Source organism: Papio anubis, chromosome 11 (genome assembly GCF_008728515.1).
Source record: "Papio anubis isolate 15944 chromosome 11, Panubis1.0, whole genome shotgun sequence".
Lineage (NCBI taxonomy): Eukaryota > Metazoa > Chordata > Mammalia > Primates > Cercopithecidae > Papio > Papio anubis.
The window spans coordinates 98,142,173-98,163,157 of record NC_044986.1 but is presented as its reverse complement, the minus strand read 5'-3'; the positions used below and the strand labels follow the sequence as shown (position 1 = coordinate 98,163,157).

Below are 20,985 nucleotides of genomic sequence, written 5' to 3'. Positions count from 1 at the left end.
CCACGGATAATGCTGTTTAAATGAAATGTCCAGAATAGGCAAATACAGAGAGACAGAAAGTGGATTAGCAGTTGTTTAGGGATGGGATGGGAGAGAGAATGCAAGGATTGAAGAGTGATGGCTAGGGTGAAGGATTTCTTTTTGAGGTGATAAAAAGGTTCTAAAATTGATTGTGGGGACAGGAAAAGAACAAAATAAAAAAAATCAATAAAATTGATTTTGGCAATGGTTGCACAACCCTGTGAATGTACTAAAAACCACTAAATTGTACGTTTTAAGTGGGTGATTGGACAGTAGGTGAAATATACATCTCAATAAATCTGTTCCCAAAAGAATGTTACCTTCTAAATGTTCATGACTCCCAAATAGAGTTGCCAGATTTCAGTAGTGAAAACACAAATATTGCATGGTTCACACTTATAACAAAGACTACTCATTGCATATCTGAAATTCAACTGTAACAGGATGTCCCATATTTTATCCGGCAGCCCTACTCCCAAATCTATTCTCTCCAGTCTAGAACATAATTATCCTCAGTTCAATGTTCACGTATCCAGGCCAGGCGTGGTGGCTCACGCCTGTAATCCCAGCACTTTGGGAGGCCGACGCAGGTGGATCACCTGAGGTCAGGAGTTCGAAATCACCCTGGCCAACATGGTGGAACCCCGTCTCTACTAGAAGTACAAAAATTAGCCAGGTGTGGTGGTGAGCGCCTGTAATCCCAGCTACACGGGAGGCTGAGGCAGGAGAATCCTGCTACATGGGAGGCAGAGGCTGCAGTGAGCCAAGATCACACCACTGCACTCCAGCCTGGGTGACAGACTGAGACTCCATCTCAAAATAAAAAAAAAAACATTCACATATCCAATAGGTGCTCTATTTGATTACGCCCCAGATATCAAACAAACATAACCAAAACTAAAATTACCTCTCATCTCCTCTGAGGAGATGGTCAAAATATGTAAGAACAGGTACCTGGTATCTTTCAGCTTATACAGGTCTCCTGGTGCCCTCTTCCAACCCCCAATGGCCTGGCATAAACAATAGTTGGTGGTGGCTTACAATAGGAGAGTTTCATATTTTAGTGAACAGCCCACAGGCAGGTGAGGCTCTTCCAACACTTTGCCAACATCATCTCTGACTTGGGAATCTCATGTCCCATCCAATCTTCACAGTTTACCTCTAAAAGAAAAACCTGATTATCTTCACTCTTCTCTCCTTAAAACCTTTCCATGAAATGGTTCCCACTCTCTTAGAAGAAAGTCCATTCACCTTCTGTCGTTTACAAAGCCATTCAAGAATAGGTCGCTGTTCATCTCTCCCGCCACCCTTGGCTGCCCACAGCCTTCCTGGTGTCACAGATCAGCCAAAACAATCTGTCGACCTCCATCCTGAAGGTGGACCGCTCGCTCTTGCCTCCAAGTGTTTGCATCTATTATTCCTTCTGCCTGACATCCCATGCCCTGATCCATCCCATAAACTCTAACCTGAGCAACTCCTTTTTTTTTTTGAGACGGAATGTCACTCTGTCACCCAGGCTGGAGTGCAGTGGCACGATCTTGGCTCACTGCAACCTCTGCCTCCTAGGTTCAAGCAATTCTCGTGCCTCAGCCTCCCAAGTAGCTGGGATTACAGGCATGTGCCACCATGCCTGGCTAATTTTTATGTTTTTAGTAGAGATAGGGTTTCACCATGTTGGCCAGGCTGGTCTCGAACTGCTGACCTCAAGTGATCCACCTGCCTCAGCCTCCCAAAGTGCTGGGATTACAGGCATGAGCCACCACACCCAGTCCAACCTGAGCAACTCCTATTCCAAATGCAGGTTCTAGCTTAAGATAACAATTCCTCCATGAACCGCCCCCCCTGAGGCCAGTATTGAGTGAGTTACCTTGTGTCTCTCCTAAAAAGTTCCAAATGAGACCTATCTTAGAATACTGTAATCATCCATCCCTTCATTTATAAACTCTCTGGGAGACTGGAGCCCCTACAGGCAAGGGATTGTGCACAACAAGTTGGACATCTTAGCCCTAGTAGTCCATATGGTAACTGGCATAGAGTACGTACTCAACAAATAATATCAATCAGTCCATCAAAACTCAAAGTTAAATAGATGCTTAAGGTGATGGATACCCCATTTACCCTGACATGATTATTATGCATTGTATGCTGGCATCAAAATTATTGTATACTACATAAAAATATATACCTACTTTGTAACCCCCAAAACTAAAAAATATGCAGTTAAAACAATGTAACCAAATGTTACAGGGCTCTGAGTATTTATCATTACTTGTATAAGGCTGAAATCACAGAAACACACACAATAATTCAATCATATGAGGAAAATTATCTGGAAAATATCAATTTGGGTTTGTTGAAATACTTTAATATACCAAAAAGAATAAAACTGAGATTGCTACATTTTTTTCCTCCTGTTCCCAAATATACACACAATTATTTTAAAGGGTAGGGGAAAACATAACACAACTATTTAAAAGGTACTAACAATTCCATATTCTTATCCTAGAAATCTAACATAGTTGTGAGTTAAAAACAAAGATTTCTGGAGGAAACAGAACTACAGCCTTATTTAAAAGAAACATAGGCCGGGTGCAGTGGCTCACACCTGTAGTCCCAACACTTGGAGAGGCTGAGGCAGGTGGATCCCTTGAGGTCAGGATTCAAAACCAGCCTGGTCAACATGATGAAACCCTATCTCTACCAAAAATACAAAAATTAGCCAGGCCTGGTGACAGGCGGCTGTAGTCCCAGCTACTTAGGAGGCTGAGGCACGAGAATAACTTGAACCTAGGAGGCAGAGGTTGCAGTGAGCTAAGATGGCACCATTACACTCCAGCCTGGGTGACAGAGCAAAACTCTGTCTCAAAGAATTAAAAAAAAAAAAAAGAAAGTAAGAAAGATAGTATTTAAGTAAGTTTTTATGCCATATCTTGTTTTAAAATGAACTTAAACAAGATTACAAAAACACACACAAACATAACTAAAAAAAAATAAAATGTATAATAAGTAAAGAGATTTCAATAGGAAAAAAGAACCCACAAGAATAGAAACTAAATCTAGAAATCAGGTTGAGATACAAAATATATGGTCCTGGATATTTGCAAGAGATGGGTCCTGGATGAACCATTCCCTAGTTCATGTGAAATCTGATATCCTTCTATTCCCACCCTCATAAACAGTGTATTTCCATCCCACAGATAATACGTATTTGTCAGTTCTCACGCTGCTGATAAAGACATACCTGAGACTGGGTAATTTACAAAGAAAAAGAGGTTCAATGGACTCACAGTTCCATGTGGCTGGGGAAGCCTCACAATCACGGCAGAGGCAAAAGGCACGTCTTACACCGTGGTAGGCAAGAGAAGATGAAAGCCAAGCAAAAGGGGTTTCCTCTTATAAAACCATCAGATCTTGTGAGACTTATTCACTACCATGAGAAGAGTATGAGGGAAACCACCCCCATGATTCAATTATCTCCCGTGGGATCCCTCCCACAACACATATAAATTAAGGGAGCTACAATTCAAGATGAGATTTGGGTGGGGACACAGCTAAACCATATCAATATGAGACTTCCCAGGCATTCTCTCAGTATCATCTTCCCCTGATACTTCTGAAGCCTCATGCTCACCGTTTTTATTGTTCTTCAACTTTTTTATTCAGGAGTTTTTCTTTTCAAAAGCATCCTCAGCTAACACCCTAGAGGATCACCGTATTTCCTTTTTAGTGACAAGCTCACAGCCTACATATACCTGCCCTGTAGCCTAATACCCCAAGGTGGCTGAACCTATCACAGAGACTGTATTACCCAAACTTCCTCTTTATAAGTATATTTTTCCCTAGTCCAAAGAGGTGTATGTATTTAAAATTGTGTTTTGATTTACAGCCTGCCCCCAAACATTTTTTTAAGAGACAGGGTCTCTGTCATCCAGACTGGAGCACAGTAGTGTGATCTCAGCTCACTGCAGCCTTGACCTCCCAGGCTCATGCGATCCTCCCACATCGGCCTCTTGAGTGGCTAGGACTGCAGTCATGCCACACTATGCCTGGCTAATTTTTATTTTTTTATTTTTTATTTATTTATTTTTTTTAGAGAGAGGGTCTTGCTATGCTGCCCAGGCTGGTCTTGAACTCGTGGCCTGGGATTACAGCTGTGAACCACTGCACTCAGCCCATTTAAACACACACACACACACACACACACACACACACACACGATAACAACTATGAAAATTCTGTTCTAGAATAAAATCAAGTTTTGTGTTCACTCAGTTCTAAATCACAGCCTAACAGCTTCGACTGCAGGCAGAAGAGCATAAAACCAAAGCAATTTTGATTCACTCTACCACAAATCTTTTCAAACAAATTCTTTCAGCTCTACCAAGATCTACGTACAAAAGTTGAAGCCTTCTATTCCTTCAAGCTTAAATAGACACGCTTGGAATACAGCTAAGCAGTTTGTTCCAGCTGTTTAAATCTCCAGTCCCAGGAGCCTGCCTCCTGAAAGTATTGTAGACTTTACATACTTGAAAATGAATAGAATGGGTCAGTCAAAGGACACACTTGAGGTCTGTGTCTGATAAAAGTTGGGGGTGGCAGGAACTATTAAGACATTGAGAATGTACTAGAGGTATGTAATAAAACTAATTTTGAAAATACATTTTATAGCAATTACTGGAAAACATTTAGAATAGTACATGTGTTATTGTGCTATCTAAATACTAGCAACATGAGCTTATTTGCTCCACTGTTTTTATGAAATCAGATATCAATACCCTCCGCTATGCTTTCTAACCACTTAGTATTGACATATACTTTGAAAAACAGCCTCAGCTTAAAACTCAAGCCAGTGTAACTAAGAATTTGTTTTATGCATTAGTTTCATGCTTTTAATAGAAATAACAACCATCTCTGTAGTTCCTTTTTGATCCTTAGCATGCTACGATAATTAACTTTTTCCTCAATCCTTAATAATGCCTACTTAAATTTGCCTAACCCCATTATATAACTACCAAAAAACTCAGATCTTCGCTATTTTATTGAAACTCACAAACAACCTTGCAAACAGATAGTATAACTTTAATTTTATAGGTAAGGAAACTGAGATAGTAGCTATGTTATAAATACATACAAAGGAATATGCATCCATTGTTTGGAGGCATGCCTATTTAATGATTAAAGGATGATGATGCCATCTCAAATTTATTTTATTCCTTCTATCAAAAGGTCAACTCAATCTAAATAAACCCATAGCTATCCAACTTCCATACATTCAACATAAAAATATTTTTATGATTGTATTACCAAGTCACAAACGTCATCAGTCATAATCCCAAGACCATGCCGAATAAACCCCCAGAGGGCAACTATTAATTAGAGCACAAGGATGCTGTGGAAATTACATTGTTATGAAAAAATAAAGAAATGAACAAATAAACGTAGTCTTTAAATGTACTGCCAGGGAAATGCCACATACCAACACTTCCATTTCAAGAACTGTCACTGCTGGAAGTACACAAATTTCAGTAAATTCGACAAGAAAAAATATATAGGAATCCTGTTCTGTAAAGCAATTGCAGCTCAGAAGTTGCTCATTTTCGAATACTCTATATCAATTAAAAGCCTCTTATCATGACAGGCAACCATAACAAATTTCGCTGAATTTAAAAATACAGATCTGGTTATCATTGAGGTGCTGGTTTCTACGTCCGCACAAACTCTAGAAACACTCTGAAGTTCTTTCAGCTTGAGTTAGATGAGAGAAAATGCAATTCATATTTCCAGAAGCACAAGTGGCATATTTTCCAGTAAGCTTCTTGTTCTCATTTTACTATTTTAGGAGTTCTGATCACTCCCAATGTTGCTGTATGGCCAGACCCGATTTCTGCTGGCTGATCATTTTCATGGCATGATGCTTTACTAAAACTGTCTCCAAAAACTGTTTTTACTCGCATTCGGCTTCAGTGTATTTATATACAAAATACCACTTCAATGGAGTGCTGCCAATAAAAGAAACAGCTTACTAGAATTTCAGTTGACTTTGTTAAAGGAAATTATTTTAAATTAATGTGGCTACTGAACTGCTGCCATCCTTGACCTCAGAAAATAGATTCCTTCTAATTTTTGCTGTGAACATTTATTTAAGTTAAATTCCAGCTCATGAATGTTGACCGTAAAAGAGTCTAAACCTTCCTGCTACTATTTCATATTCTTTCTCTAAACAAGGGGGTGACCACATGGTTGCTACATTAGTATACAGAGCCAGCTCACCACCATTAAGTGAAATCATCTATGTATTTTTGGTAGAATCTTTAACAACTTCCACGCCCGTCGGTGAATGGAACAAGGCTGTTTTGTTTTCAGAGAGCAACAATTTGATCTCTGGTTTACTTGGTGGTGCCCCAAATATTTTTCCATATGCTTTTCGCAAAGAGAATCTGACATCAGCATGGTTTACCTTTACCAATGAATGCAGGCTTTTTTCACCAAACATATCCCAGAGGAAGGTCAGGTCTTCCTGGCTATCCACATGTGGCTGCAGCTGGGCTGGCAGAGCAGCCAACAGCTCATACAGACCTATAAAATGAAAATAAAACACAAAGTGTAATCTTAGAGTGATCTCATTAATTTTGCCTAAGGTGTGTGTAAATGACAGCTGGAACATACCGATTTTACTGGATTTGTATTCCGGGCCATCAAGCTAAACACTTCTCCGAAGAACCAAAGGGGAATTTTCTGGTTTTTGAATTCCAAAGCAGTGGTATGTATTAACAGACTCGTTTTTACCTCTCACAGTTGTCAACATTCTACAGCCATCCAAGTTTACATAACCCGAGACAGAAAATGTGTACAGGTTTTCAGAAAAAGAAGAAAACGCATACATTCCTTTCCCTAATCATTATTACATTTCCCTCAATCTACGCCAAAGAGTGAAATGAGTCATGAATAGGAAAAACTTCCTTAGAAGAACAGAAAATTGATAGGGTGGCCCATTAAAGGGGTTTTGTAGTGTCCAAATAGTTCCTAATAACATATAGTTTCAAAAATGCTTGCATTATCTAACATCCAAAAGAAAGTCCTACAAAGTACGGGAAAAGAAATCATACGTGGTTCTGCATTACTATAGTCAACTATTTAAAAAGAAAAAAAAGCTACGTAAAACTTGGTTTACAATTGGGGGATGTACAGTTTATGTAATACCCTCTGAAAGAGTTAAAGTAACAGATGCGGGTTACTCGTGGAGTCCTCACTAGACACTTCCTAGGGGCAGACAGTAGTGCAGTGTTCCACGGTAGCGTGCTACATAAACCATCCATCTCCATCACAGCCCGTAACACTCCTGTCCAAGAAATGTTGCAACAGTGCCTGCCCGAGACTCTTTAGGGAGGTGACCTGGCAGGAGTCAATATCAACTCATAGCACATGTTTCATTTTCCAGTGGGATTACATGAGGTAAAAAGGACAAAATTCCTTTTATTTCTTGTCTGCTGTCTACAAAAACACCAAGACCTCCTGGGACCTACAACACATGGGACTGTTGTTATTTTTGGTCTGAGTAAGTGCTGCTGTTCATCACGGGGACAGCTTTACAAGAGATTTAACTAGCAAGGAATAGTAAATTACGGGCTGATGATTCGTCTATCTATTATCTTCCTGAAGCATGCTGATTCTGCTTATCAGTGATAACTCACAACTAAAGGCATTAGGTACCACGTTGAAAGTTAAGATACGTAACTGGGGAGATCTGATTAAATTTAAACATTCCTGGGGCCTTATTTCGCAAAAATAAAAATAAAAATAAAAAGCTAAAACACTCTTAAAAAAAAAAAAAACCTTCTCTCAATTACATTCTGAAGTATTCTTGGTGTTTTACATCTATTCTCTTAAGATTCTGGCATTCTGCCTACAACAGCTGTTATTTACAATTTAGTAAAATTATTTGTAAGGTATCTCAACCTAACTCAATCTGTAATAATACAGGTCTCATTATATATAGAAAGTAATCAACAATGGCCAAGATCAGTGGTTAAGGTCGGAAGTCAAAACGTGAAATTATGTAAAGAGAGAGTGGAATTTCATTATTTTATTATTTATTTGGGGAGCTGTAAAAATAATTACCTATTCCTTGGTAACGTGACGTACAGTTTAATTAAGGAGACTAATTCAACTGTGATATAATTTACATGATAAAAGTTGTCAGAAGGATTAAATGACTCAATACCTTAGAATAGTCCCTGTCACATAAAAAGTACTCAATATGTTTCATATGAAACTCGGTAAGTTTTCGTCATTGTCATTATTAATTATTACTGTTATTAATCATATCGTTACTGAAAAAGCAAAAGTGTGGATCAAACAGAGCTAGATTCAAACTCAAAGTCTATACTTAGAGCATTTCACATAACTTAACTGAGCCTTGTTTCCCTCACGTGTTTAAAAAGAAATAGTAACCTGTAAGTGTGGTAAAATTGCATAGCATGGCCAGGCGCAATGGCTCACGCCTATAATCCCGGCACCTTGGAAGGCCGAGGCAGGCGGATGACTTAAGGTCTGGAGTTCAAGACCAGCCTGGCCAATGTGGTGAAACCCCATCTCTACCAAAAATATAAAAAGTAGCCCAGCGTGGTGGCACACGCCTGTAATTCCAGGAGGCTGAGGCAGGAGAATCACTTGAACCCCAGAGGTGGAGGTTGGAGTGAGCCGAGACCACACCATTGGACTCCAGCTTGAGCAACAGAGTGACACTCCATCTCAAAAAAAAAAAAAAAAAAAATTGCATAGCACTAAATATGCAAACACACAGAGACACACACAAATGAGTGCATATAAAACGTGAAATCTGAATAAGATCAAAGGATTGTACCAATGACAATTTCCTAGTTGCAAGACTCTATTATAATTATGCAAGATGCTACCATCAGAAGAAAGTCGGTGAGGGGTACATGGGATCATAACACGAATCTACAATTATCTCAAAATAAAATGCTAATACAAAAAAAAAATGACAAACACGGTTGTTGTAAGAATTCGACAGAGCAATGCACATGGCAGCACTCAGCCCTGTGGCTGGCACAGAGTAGGCACTCCTTTGCTTAACATGTCTTCTTCTAGAATGAAAATGTCATTTCAATTCAATGGTTCAAAGTCAAAACAATAGCTTAGCTATATATTGCAATTGGATACAATACCATACTCAGAAATAAAACCACGCTAGTCTTTTACATATGGAAAGTGTTAACTTTACCCAAGTACTGCTTACATTTTGTGGGAATAAGCCATATTTAAGTTTTTATAAAAAATAATTTTTCTGTTAGCAGAAGCTCATAAACCAGAGTTTTCTGGTTTTTACTAGTTTTATGCAATCCTAACTAATATCCCACCATAGTTTGGTACTCTAGCGACAAGAGCTGTCCCTTCCCTTCAACTACCACATCTGGTAACCATGACCACAGCAAGAAAAGACAGGACAGTGCCAACCAGAAATTAAAGACATGATTAAAGGAGCTACCAGGCCAGAGCTGTGTGCAGTCTCCATGAAGGTAAGTAATACAGACAACTACTTCCACTCAAATGAATTATATGGGCCTTAGAAACCATCTCTGGCCATGCATAAAATGGGGCCTCTGTTTTAACATGTTTTTTAAAATACTCCTATACTCAGTTCCTAAAGTTCTAATGGTGAAGAATTTTGTGAAGTCCAAATGGTTTGGGTCGTGGAGATTCAAAGGGCAAATGATGACAGTTTAGATAGCAGGAGATATTTTTGAAGAATTTGCCTAAATCTACTTGGTCTCTGGGCAACAATGAGATACTCTACACTCTGTAGTCATTCAAGCTCATTGATTCCAGTAAACATTTATGGTAGCCATGAATGAAACACTCCTCAAGGTTCTAAAGATCTAAGAAAAATCAGTCACGGCTCCTGTCCTCAGGAGTTTGCAGTGCAGTAGACAAGCACAGACAGGTCTATTAGTAAGTCCAGGGCAAGGTTAGAGTCTTGTGGCAATGGCAAGGGAAGTGGTCAATTCCTGCCAATGAGGAAGAAGACATCAGGAAAGTCTTCAGAAAAGAAGTAAACACTTGAGTTAGGTCTTTGCTATGGTTTGAATGTGTCCCCTAAAAAGCATGTATCAGAAACTTAAACCCCAATGCAAGAGTGTTGGGAGGTGGAGGCCAATGAGAGGTTATTAGGCCATGAGGGGTATGCCCTCAAAGATAGATTAATGCCATTATTGTAAGACTGGGCTCATTATCTTGGGAATGGGTTCGTTATATGAAGGTGAGTCAGTCTTCTACTCCGTCTCTTTGCCCGTCTGCCATGGATGACGCAGCAAGAAGGCCCTCATCAGATGCTGGTTCCCTGATCTCGGACTTCCCAGCCTCCAGAACTGTGAGCCAATAAAATTCTGTTCATTACAAATTGCCTAGTCTGTGGTGTTCTGTTATAGCAGTACAAAACTGACTAAGACCCTCTTTAAAGGCAAAGTTCCTAAGAATCAAATTTACTTAGTTCTTATATTCAGAATACTATGCTTGTCACTGGAGATACAACTTATAGAACATACAACTCTCTGCCCCCAGAGGTCTTATCATCTTAGATGACGCAGAATATGCCCCAACATAAAGCAATCCTATATATAAGGCTCTCCTATTTGCCCAAGAAAAGATCCAAAACACATTTTCTTCCAAATAAATACATGAACATTTAGTGTGACAATGAAATACATATCTAATTATTAACATCTGTTTATGTCTAATTAATAATTCAAATATCTAATTGGTTTTTACAGATGTTGATAAAATGCTCATGCCTGATTCTAAAATTTAAATTGCAGTTTAGTTAGGAACACATACCTTAAATTACCTATAAGGTAAAATATATTAATTTAGATATTTGATTTGGGCCCTACTTGCATATTTCATGAAACTGTTTTATTTATTTACAATAATGTTATAAATAATTTAAATTTCAGCGTTAAAATATATCATTTTCATTTCTAAATAAGCTGCTTAAGATGTAGCATATTTTTGATTATTTGTGAGATAGTGTCATGGGAAATCTACATAAAACTGATCAGTTTTTTATTTGTTCTGTAACTGTATAGTTTTTATTTCTACAACAGAACCACTAAGCTACTCTTTAAGTATCTTTAACATTTGCAAATGTGAGGTCACAACCTTTCCCTAAGGAATAATAATTAAATCTGGCTTAAACTTCTTTGTAACCTTTTTTTCTCCCATTGTCTTGATGAATAGTGTCCTTTTTTAAAAAATAATTCTGTCAGGTGGCCTCTAAAACTATACCCCAAAATTTTGAATTTAGGTTATATGACAACAATGTGCCTTCTCCATTCAACATATTTTTGCGTAAGTGAAATAACAGAAAGTTACCTATAGGAGATTTTGTAAGAACTTAAATATAAAGCAGTTCTCTCTTCTCTGAGAAAGAATTTTAAGGAGGAAAAAAATCTCACCTTATATTTGGGTACATGCAATAGATACTGTCAAACACGCAGGTGAAGCATTTCAATAAAATTATTTCATAAAATTTTCCAGTAGATAAAAAGCAGTATTTTTAATTTGCATATTTTATAACTGAAAAAAAAAAGCACCACAGCAAAACTAAAATATGTCAAGGGTCAGTTGATTGATAAGTACAAGAACTGTAATAATTTAAATATGAGAGCAATCAATGCAGGTCAGAAAAGGTTATACTGGGGGCTGGGTGCAGTGGCTCACTCCTCTCAGCACTTTGGGAGGCCAAGGCAGAAGGACTGCTTGAGTTAGAGACCAACCTGGGCAACATAGTGAGATCCTGTCTATATAAAAAATTTAAGAAATTAGCCAGGCATGGTGGTGCACACCTGTAGTCCAGATATTCAGGAGGCTGAGGCAGGAGAATTACTTGAGCCCAGGAGGTAAAGGCTGCAGTTAACTATAATCACACCACTTTACTCCAGCCTGGGCATGAGAGTGAGACCCCTCTCAAAAAAAAAAAAAAAAATGTGTGTGTATATATATATATATATGAAAAAGAAAAGAAAGAAAAAGAAAAGACTATACTGGAACTCGCAGGACTTGAGCTAGGATCTGAAAAAGGAAAACAGAACCTGGAAGGCTACATTCTAGGTTGGAGAACACCCAAGGTGGAAAGGCAGTTATAATCACATAAATCTATAGATTTTTAAGTGCACTAAATTTCCATAAAACTGAAGAAAACACTAGTGATTAATCAAACCCTAATTTCTGCCTTTTATGTTTGCATCAGTGATGGTCCAACCTGGAGACAGGAGCTCTGCAGTAATTTGAACAGAGAAGCTTACTATAAATAATTATTACCTATAACAGGAGCTTACTGTAAAGTCAGAGAGAACTCTAAATACCACCTAGGACTGAAGGAGATTTTTTTCTGTTATCCAAGGAGAAAACAACCTTAGAAGAGGACTCCCTCCCCAAGGCTAAGACTCAGAGCTCACAGGAGAATGTGTGTTTGCAGCTCACAAGATGGTTGAGCTCCTTGGGCCAAAGCTTCTCCACTATCATTGGGCAGGCAAGAAACACCCATCTCCAGGATGCAAGTGGACAAAAAACTGTGCCTGGGACTAGCAAGCAGCAAATACTTCTCCAGTATACAGATGGTTTGAGGCTGGCAGGCAGGAAACCATTTTTAGTCCTGGCGTAGCAGGACTAAAAAGCCAGAAATATCTTGGGAGTGTATAAAACAGAGACAGGAACTGTCAAGCAAACACCCCCTCCAGTACATAGGCAGGGTGAGGCTAGCAAGTTGACCTCTGGGATGCCCACAAGACTCACTGGGAGTCTGTCCATGGACGTGTCACTAAAACTCAGAGGATAAGTACCACTTGATACTCCCACAGGTGCTGTTAGAAATCCTATGAAAGGAGGAAGAAAAAGCAAATAAGAAAACACAAGAATAAGGAAGAGAGGCATCCTCCTCCTCTTGCATTGTCCCATCCAGTGCCCTCTTCTGACAAAACTTAACATCAGGCCAGCAGCAAAAGAGAAATACTTGAAGGGCCTAGCTCTATCTTCATAGAGCAGGCAAGGAAGTATGAATTTGGAGCTAAGAGACAATAAAATGATAACTGGCTCAATCTTCTATATAGAGATTTATGTGTGTACATATGAGGCTGATACAGTTTAGCCATGTGTCCCCTCTAAGTCTCACGTTGAATTGCAACCTCAAATTGGGACCTGGTGGAAGGTGACTGGATCATGGGGGTGTATTCCTCATGGCTTGGGGCTGTCCTCAAGACAGTGAGTGAGTTGCAGTGAGATCTGTTTAAAAGTGTGTGGCACCTCCCCCCACTCATTTCCTTTGCCCCTATTTTCACCATGTGATATACCTGCTCCCCATTCACCTTCCACCATTACTGTAAGCTTCCTGAGGCCTCCTCAGAAGCAGATGCCAGCTCCATGCTTCCTGTACAGCCTGCAGAACCATGAGCCAATTATACTTCTTTTCTTTATAAATTGCCCAGTTGCAAGTATTCCGCTAGAGCAATGCAAAGTATGATCCAACACGGAGGCCGAGGCAGGAAGATGGCTTGAGGCCAGGATTCTGGGACAAGCCTGGGCAACTCAGAAAGAACCAACACTACAAAAGAAAATTTTTCAGTTAGCTGAGCATGGTGGTGTGTGCTTCTATAGTACTAGCTACTTGGGAGGCTGAAGAGGGAGGATCCTTTGAGCCCAGGAGGTCAAGGCTGCAGTGAGCTATGATTGCACCACTACACTCCGGCCTGAGTGACAGAATAAAATCCTATCTCAAAAAATTTTTAAAAAAAGGTAGTATTTGTGTGTCTCTTTCTGCGGGAGAGGAATATTGTCTTTCTGCTCTATTTTCGGTGTTCCTTCTGTTATTTGGCATTGGAGATACAATGAAAAAATATTTAACTAGTGATTAGTGAAAGTAAATGTTTTTCTAATATAGATTTGAAAGGGAAATACTATTGCATCAAAGGCTTGTATTAACAATGTTTGCATGTCTTAACAATATGCTAAGCCTGACCCCAATAGCTCAGTTAGAGCACTGAGCCAAAGTTCTAAGTTCAACAAATGACAAATGAACAGTTTTGAGAGGGTTAATTTTATGTGTTAATTTGACTGGGCTAAGAGATGTCCAGATAGTTGGTAAGACATTATTTCTGGGTGTGTCTCCGAGGATGTTTCTGAAAGAGATTATCCATTGAATTGGTAGACTCAAGAAAGATCTACTCTCACCAACACAGGCAGCATCAGCCGATTTCACTGAGGGTCTAAACAGATCCAAAAGGCAGAGGAAGGGCAAATTCCCCCTCTCCCTTATTGAGCTGGGACACCCATTTTCTCCTGCCCTCACACATCAGGCTTCCTGGTTCTTGGGCCTTTGTGCTTTGATACTTACTTATACTGCAGCCCTTTCCCTTCCACCCCACAATCTTGGTTCTCAGGCCTTCAGACTCAGACTGAGTTATGCCACCAGCTTTCCTGGTTCTCCAGGTTGTAGATGGCAGATCACGGGACTTCTTGACCTCCATAATCACGTGAGTGAATTCTCATAATAAATCTCCTATAAACACACACACCTATATAGTCAGTTGATACAAAAGTAATCACAGTTTTTACTATAATGTCAAAAACTGCAATTACGTTTGCACCAACCTAATATATACCTGTCTCTGGGTGTGTACGTATGTGTGTGTATGGATGTATATTATATTATAATATCTCCTATTGGTTTTGTTTATTTGGAGAACCCAAACACAGCTCTTTTCTATCAAAAGAGCACTCTCTTAATTTCAACTTCCTCATAAATATATGAAACCTAGAAGGTCAAGATAGGTTGTGGTTCTCCAACATTAAAAATACATAAAACCCCTAAGCATGGAAAAACAACACAAAGTCCATAGTGGGCAAAAACTTTAGGGGCTAAGAAAGGTGCTTAAAATTAAAGGAACTAATTGCAAAGACACATAAAGATGTTTTGAGATTTTTAAACAGGTTACCAAAGCCTGCTCTGTGGAAAGCAAATGTTGTAACCTATTCTCCCTTTCCAGAGGAATTTTATATGGCAAAGTTTGGCTGTATGAAATCATAAAAAGTCATGTACTAATGAGAATGCTTTCAGTACAATATAAATACCTCACTCCGTGAGCCAGCTCATTAAGCCATCTCATATGTAAGACCATAATCTTAATTTAACTACACTGACTGATTTATTTGATGGGATTTAAACGTGCTGTAGCTGGCTTCCCTCTAGCCACGCTATACTCAACGATAAGTACATGTGTCACTTACTTTTTGTGAAAGATAAAAACTATATGCTTCTTTGAGATCACTGAGTTCTTTAATTGGACCTTAATAATATGCTGTGGTCATCTTCCTGAACCCATGCTACACTGCAGGAGAAACATACGTCACTGTCTCACTGTCTTTTTTTTTTTTTTTTTTTAGATGAGGTCTCACTCTGTCACTCAGGCTAGAGTGCAGTGGGCATGATTACAGCTCCCTGCAACCTTGAACCCCTGGACTTAAGGGACTCTCTCACCTCAGCCTCCCTAGTAGCTTGGACTATAGGAGTAAGCCACTGCACCTAGTATCATTGTCCTTACAGATAAAGGACTATGTGCTTTTCCCCTCTAACAACTTAAAATCAGAGTATGTTCTTGGGGCTTTAGTAGCCCTGGACAACACACTGAGACGGTATGTATTTTACATACACTTTTAGACACTTTGATGTTTTGAGCAACTTCAAGTTGTTTTGCAGTATATTTTTTACCATATATATATATAGAGAGAGAGAGAATTACTGTAAAACTGAAGTCATGTTTTCTATCAGAACATTATCTTTATATAAGATATATATAAGTAACAGGCAGGTGAGTTGACCAAGGATTGGGGAACGTAGACAATCTGACCTATCCCATAAGGAAATGTAATCACGTTGAGTAAACAATTCACCCAAAGTTATAATTCATTAACCAGAAGATAATTACAAGCTGTCATCATCTTGAATTAATAAGACTGCATTATCTTTTAAGAGTATACAAACCACCAGAATACATCAGAATACTTTTAACTGAGGAAGACGACAGGCAAGGAGTCCCATATGACAGGGGCAGAGGGAGCAAGAGGAAGAGGGGATATAAGGAAGGAAATGGGAGCCCAGATCACACAGGGCCTGGGAGGGCAAACACCGGAAGGAGCTTCACTTTTACTTTTGAGTGAAAGAGCCACTGCAGAGTTTTGTGTAAAGGAGTGATCAGATCTGACTCACACTACAAAAGCATCACTCAGCCAGGCGCAGTGGCTCACCTATCATCCCAGCACTACGGGAGGCTAAGGTAGGAGGATCATGTGAGCCCAGGAGATCCAGGCTGTAGTGAGCCAGGATTGCACCACTGCTCTCTGGCCTGGGCAACAGAATCAGACCCTGTCTCAAAAATAATAATAATACATGAATGAATGCATCACTCTGGCTGCTGAATTGAGAACAGATGGCAGGAAGCCAAGGGCCGAGGCAGACAACTGTATGGGAAAATCAAACACAGAAATTCAGGGCAGAAGGTGAGGGTGGTTTGGGCCCATGCAGCAGCCAGGGGAAGTTGTGAGAACTACACAAGTTTAGGTGGATTTTGAAGGAAGAGCTAAATACGAATTTCCGTCTGACTGAATGAGGGACATGGAAAAAAAAATCAAACAAGACTCCAAGAGTTTTTGAAGTTGCCATCACCTATAATGGGGAAGTTCAGCCTTAGACATACTGAATTTGGAATGTCGACTGGATACCAGTGGAGATGCAGTGGGCAGTTAAATATGGGGTCAGCAGTTCACCAGACTGCTCTGGGCTGAAAACTTCACGCCTGGGAATCACTGGCACATGATTTGTACTTAAAGCCACAAGGTAAAATGAGATCCCCAGGAGCATGAGTGTAGACACAGAAGAGAAGAGGAGGCAGGGACTGCACCCTAAGGTCTCCAAAGTTAGGCGATGCAGAAGAGAGCAGGGACCAGCAGCCACTTGGACTGCCGTAATCTCACGTCCTGGAAAGACAGTGTCAAGGAAGAATGAACCATCCACTGTGTAAACGCCAATGATAAGCAAGTACAATGAGGCCTGGGAACTAAGCGTTGGATTTAGCAGTGCGCACGGTACTGACTACCTTTGGCAGAGTGACAATGCAGAAGACTGAATGAGGAGCACTAAAATATGGGAAGACAGAGGAGAGAACAAATACAATTCTTAGAAGGAGCTGGGTTTGGTTTTTTCCTAGAGATAGGGTCTTGCTCTGCCACTGAGTCTGTAGTGCAGTGCCATGATCAGAGTTCAGTGCAGCCTTGACCTCCCGGGCTCAGGTAATCCTCCTGCCTTAACCTCCCGAGTAGCTGAGACGACAAGAATGCACCCCTACACGTGACCAATTTTTAATTTTTTTTTTGTAACGACAGGGTCTCGATGTTGCCCTAGGTTGGTCTCAAACTCCTAAACTCAAACAATCCTCCCACCATAACCTTCAGAAGACTTGGTTCAACAGAGAATTGATTTTTGTATGGAAAGGCGAGTAAAGAAGTTTTAGCTGAAGCTCTATCATTCAGTAGATGCGAAGGAACAGGGTCAAGTGCACAGGTGGATTAAACCCAAGAGGGCAGCTCCTCTATGGTCCCAGGGAGGAAGGCAGGCAGCAGATGCCCATGTGGGGCAAATGTGGTTCAGGGAACATGTGGTAATTCCTGAAGATTGCTTCACTATTTTCAGTAAACTAAGAAACAAGATTTCATTCTGACAGTGAGGATCTGGAAGAAAGTGTTTGCATTTAAAAGAGAAGGTTGGGCCGGCTGCGGTGGCTCACGCCTGTAATCCCAGCACTTTGGGAGGCCGAAGCGGGCAGATCAAGAGGTCAGGAGTTCAAGACCAGCCTGACCAACATGGTGAAACCCTGTCTCTATTAAACATACAAAAAAAATTAGCCAGGTGTGGTGGCACATGCCTGTAATCCCAGCTACTCAGGAGGCTGAAGTAGGAGAATTGCGTGAACCTGGGAGGTGGAGGCTGCAGTAAGCCCAGATCATGCCATTGCACTCCAACCTAGGTGACAGAGTGAGGCTCTGTCTCAAAAAAAAAGAGAGAGAGAGAGAGACAGAGAGAGAGAAGGTTGGTCAGAGCCCTCTGGGTTTCTCAGAGGGAATGAAGGAACCCGGGAAGTCATAAATTGGTATACATTGTTGGCAATACGAAAATTGAAAGCTTACATTCTCTTTGATCCTGAAATTCACTCATTCATTACTGCTCTAGATGGCCAAGAGAGGCTTCTATAGTAGGATTCATATCTAACTGTTATCAAAGTTTAATCTGGAAGAAAAACCAAACGGAACAGGAGACAATTACTTTCATTTTTGCCACATATATTTCTGCACTGCTTGAGTTTTTACCAGATAGAAATCAGTTTTACAAATTTCCAAATTGCATTTTTGTGTAATAATCTGCTGTAAACCTTGTTTTCAGCAGGATAGTTCACAACTTCTCCTCAAATTCTATTCCAGCCACAGTGAATTGTTATTTGCTGTACCCTGAAATTACAACTGTATTCAGGAAACTTTACACCAATTCACCAGATAATTAATTTCCTGATGACTGCTACTGCTGTCATGTTCCCATTCTTCAGGATCCCTGAAACTACCTGAAAGACGAAAGAAACATGATAACATGCTTACATCAAAGTTTCATTAACAGGTTTAACTTAACACACTTGCCAACATTTCAAGAGGAGTGTTTCGGAAGCTGGCAAGCTCCCAAGTCCCCTCCATGCTTCAAAATTCCTCTTGAGCCTTTCTCATCCCTACCCCACTAACACCGAGTGCTTACTATCAATGTGCCAGGCACTATGAAGGGCTAGAGATGCCGCGACGACGAAACCGCCTTTGCAAAATTATAACCGAGGAAATTATGACAGTGAAAGAAATCAGACCTAACCGACTCATCTTGCTTCTAACCTTTAAGCTGTCCTTGTTTGTTCTTGGGCGTAGGCTGAACTAACTTTGGGAAGGGATTCAGTTCATGGTTTGACTCTGAAGCAAAATTGATAATAGCTTTTCCCAGAAAGACCCCCTTCTTGCCTGAGGACCAGTCTGCCTTGCAGTACTAACAAATTAGCTACAAGATTAGAAAGTACAGTGGGGTCATGCAGCCTCTGGTTCCAAGAGTGTGAACCTCCCCAAATGGCTCCTGGGGATAACATCACTATTGAAAAACCTAAGATCAGTGCTGGAGATATTTTGCGGACCCTGCACAGATCGGTTGACACCACCCAGACAGGTAATCTGGCTTAACCAGTTTTGCCATCTCACCCAAGAAGAGAAAACAGCAAGAAAACCTCACTTCAACTCCCTATGATTCCATCTCCAGCCTGACCAATCAGAACTTCTCACTTCCCAAGCCCCTACCCACATTTCTTTACATCATCTTTAAAATCTCTGCTCAGGAGACTGATTTGAATAATAATAAAACTCCGGTCTCCTGCACAGCCAGCTCTGTGTGAATTACTCTTTCTCCATTGCAATTCCTCTGTCTTGATAAATCAGTTCTGTCTAGGCAGTGGGCAAGGGGAACCCATTGAGTAGTTACAAAGAAGGGAGGAAAAAAAAAAGCAAACACAAGTTTATTCCCCGGTATAGGGTAGGAGCCAGATATCGGTAATCATGAAAATAAATGCAAAGTGACAACTCTGAAAAGCGCTATACAAGAGGAGATTGTTGCACCGGGAAAAGCATAAGAGACAGAGAGATGTGAACAACTCAGGGACAGCGTTCTTGAGGAAGCGACAATTATGCTGGGATCTGAGGGAAGCACAGACATTAACTTGGAGGTGCCGAAGTGAGGAACCGAAAGAGAACCGCACTTACAAAGGCCCTGGGGTAGCATGCTTAGACTCTAGAGCCATGCGACATAATTACAAATCCCAACTCTGCAACTGGGCATATTGGTAAACATCTCTATGTATCCCTTTTTTATTGTGTAAAACACGTATAGTTGTACTAACCTTACAGAATTGTTACAAGCATTAAATGAGTTATTTGTAAAGCTTACAATGATGGTTTGCTTTGCTGAACAACTTAGGTAAGCATCTTTTAAATAAAAATAAATTCCAAATTAAATGCAAAAACTTATTAAGTATTCCAAGCATTAAGGAGGTAGATGGCAAAATATAAGTTTATCCTGCTGGATGCATTAAGGGGAAAAGAAAGCTTTCACAATAGGCAATAAAGACAGGCAACAACAGACCCCACATATTGGGTAGAGTGAACTGAGAGATGAGAACTTAAAAATGTGATCACACCTTCCGTCCCGCCACTGACCTTTGGCCAGGCACAGCGGCTCACGCCCAGTAAACCCAACACTTTGGGAGGCTGAGGCAGGAGGATTGCTTAAATCCAGGAGTATGGGACCAGCCTGGGCAACACAGCAAGACTCCATTTCTAAAAAAAAAAAAAAGGCGAATTGCCTGAGCCCAGAATTTGAGGCTGCAGTGAGCCAAGGGGGTGCCACTGCACTCCAGGTTGGGTGACACAGTGAGACCCTGTCTCAAAAAATTAAAATTAAAAAACAACTTTTAATATAAAGATAATGCAACATATATTTGCAAGAGACAACTATAATTTTGGTGGTATCAATGGTATGTATCTATTAACAATATACTGACAATATTGGCTGATGTAAACTGTACGCCAATGCACATTCTATATCAAAATCCAAACTGAGACTCCACAGAACTAATCATTTGTCATTAACACTAACCAGGCTGAAATAGTTGCAGAGTCATTTTAGATAATGTTTCAAGTGATACAGAAAAATAATATTAATCCCTTTATTGAGATAATTAGAAATAATTTGCACTTTCCTCCAGACTACCAGTATTAGACATAATAAACACACACACTGGAGATGACCAGCTATGGCATACAGAT

General features: G+C 40.1%; 1 protein-coding gene across 9 annotated transcripts in view; it reads right to left on the bottom strand.

The window, feature by feature from the left end:
- MPP7 (membrane palmitoylated protein 7) overlaps nt 1-20,985 on the bottom strand; it is a 252,173-nt gene that overhangs the window by 140,278 nt on the left and 90,910 nt on the right. For 7 of the 9 annotated variants that reach the window (XM_009214166.4, XM_009214164.3, XM_017962633.3 and 4 more), the window contains one exon: nt 6,479-6,597. The exons of 1 other annotated variant lie outside the window; for it this stretch is intronic. In XM_009214166.4, coding sequence (XP_009212430.1) covers nt 6,479-6,597 — 119 coding nt within the window. The remainder of the gene's footprint in view (nt 1-6,478; nt 6,598-20,985) is intronic. One more of the 9 variants, XM_009214167.3, reaches the window with a different exon arrangement.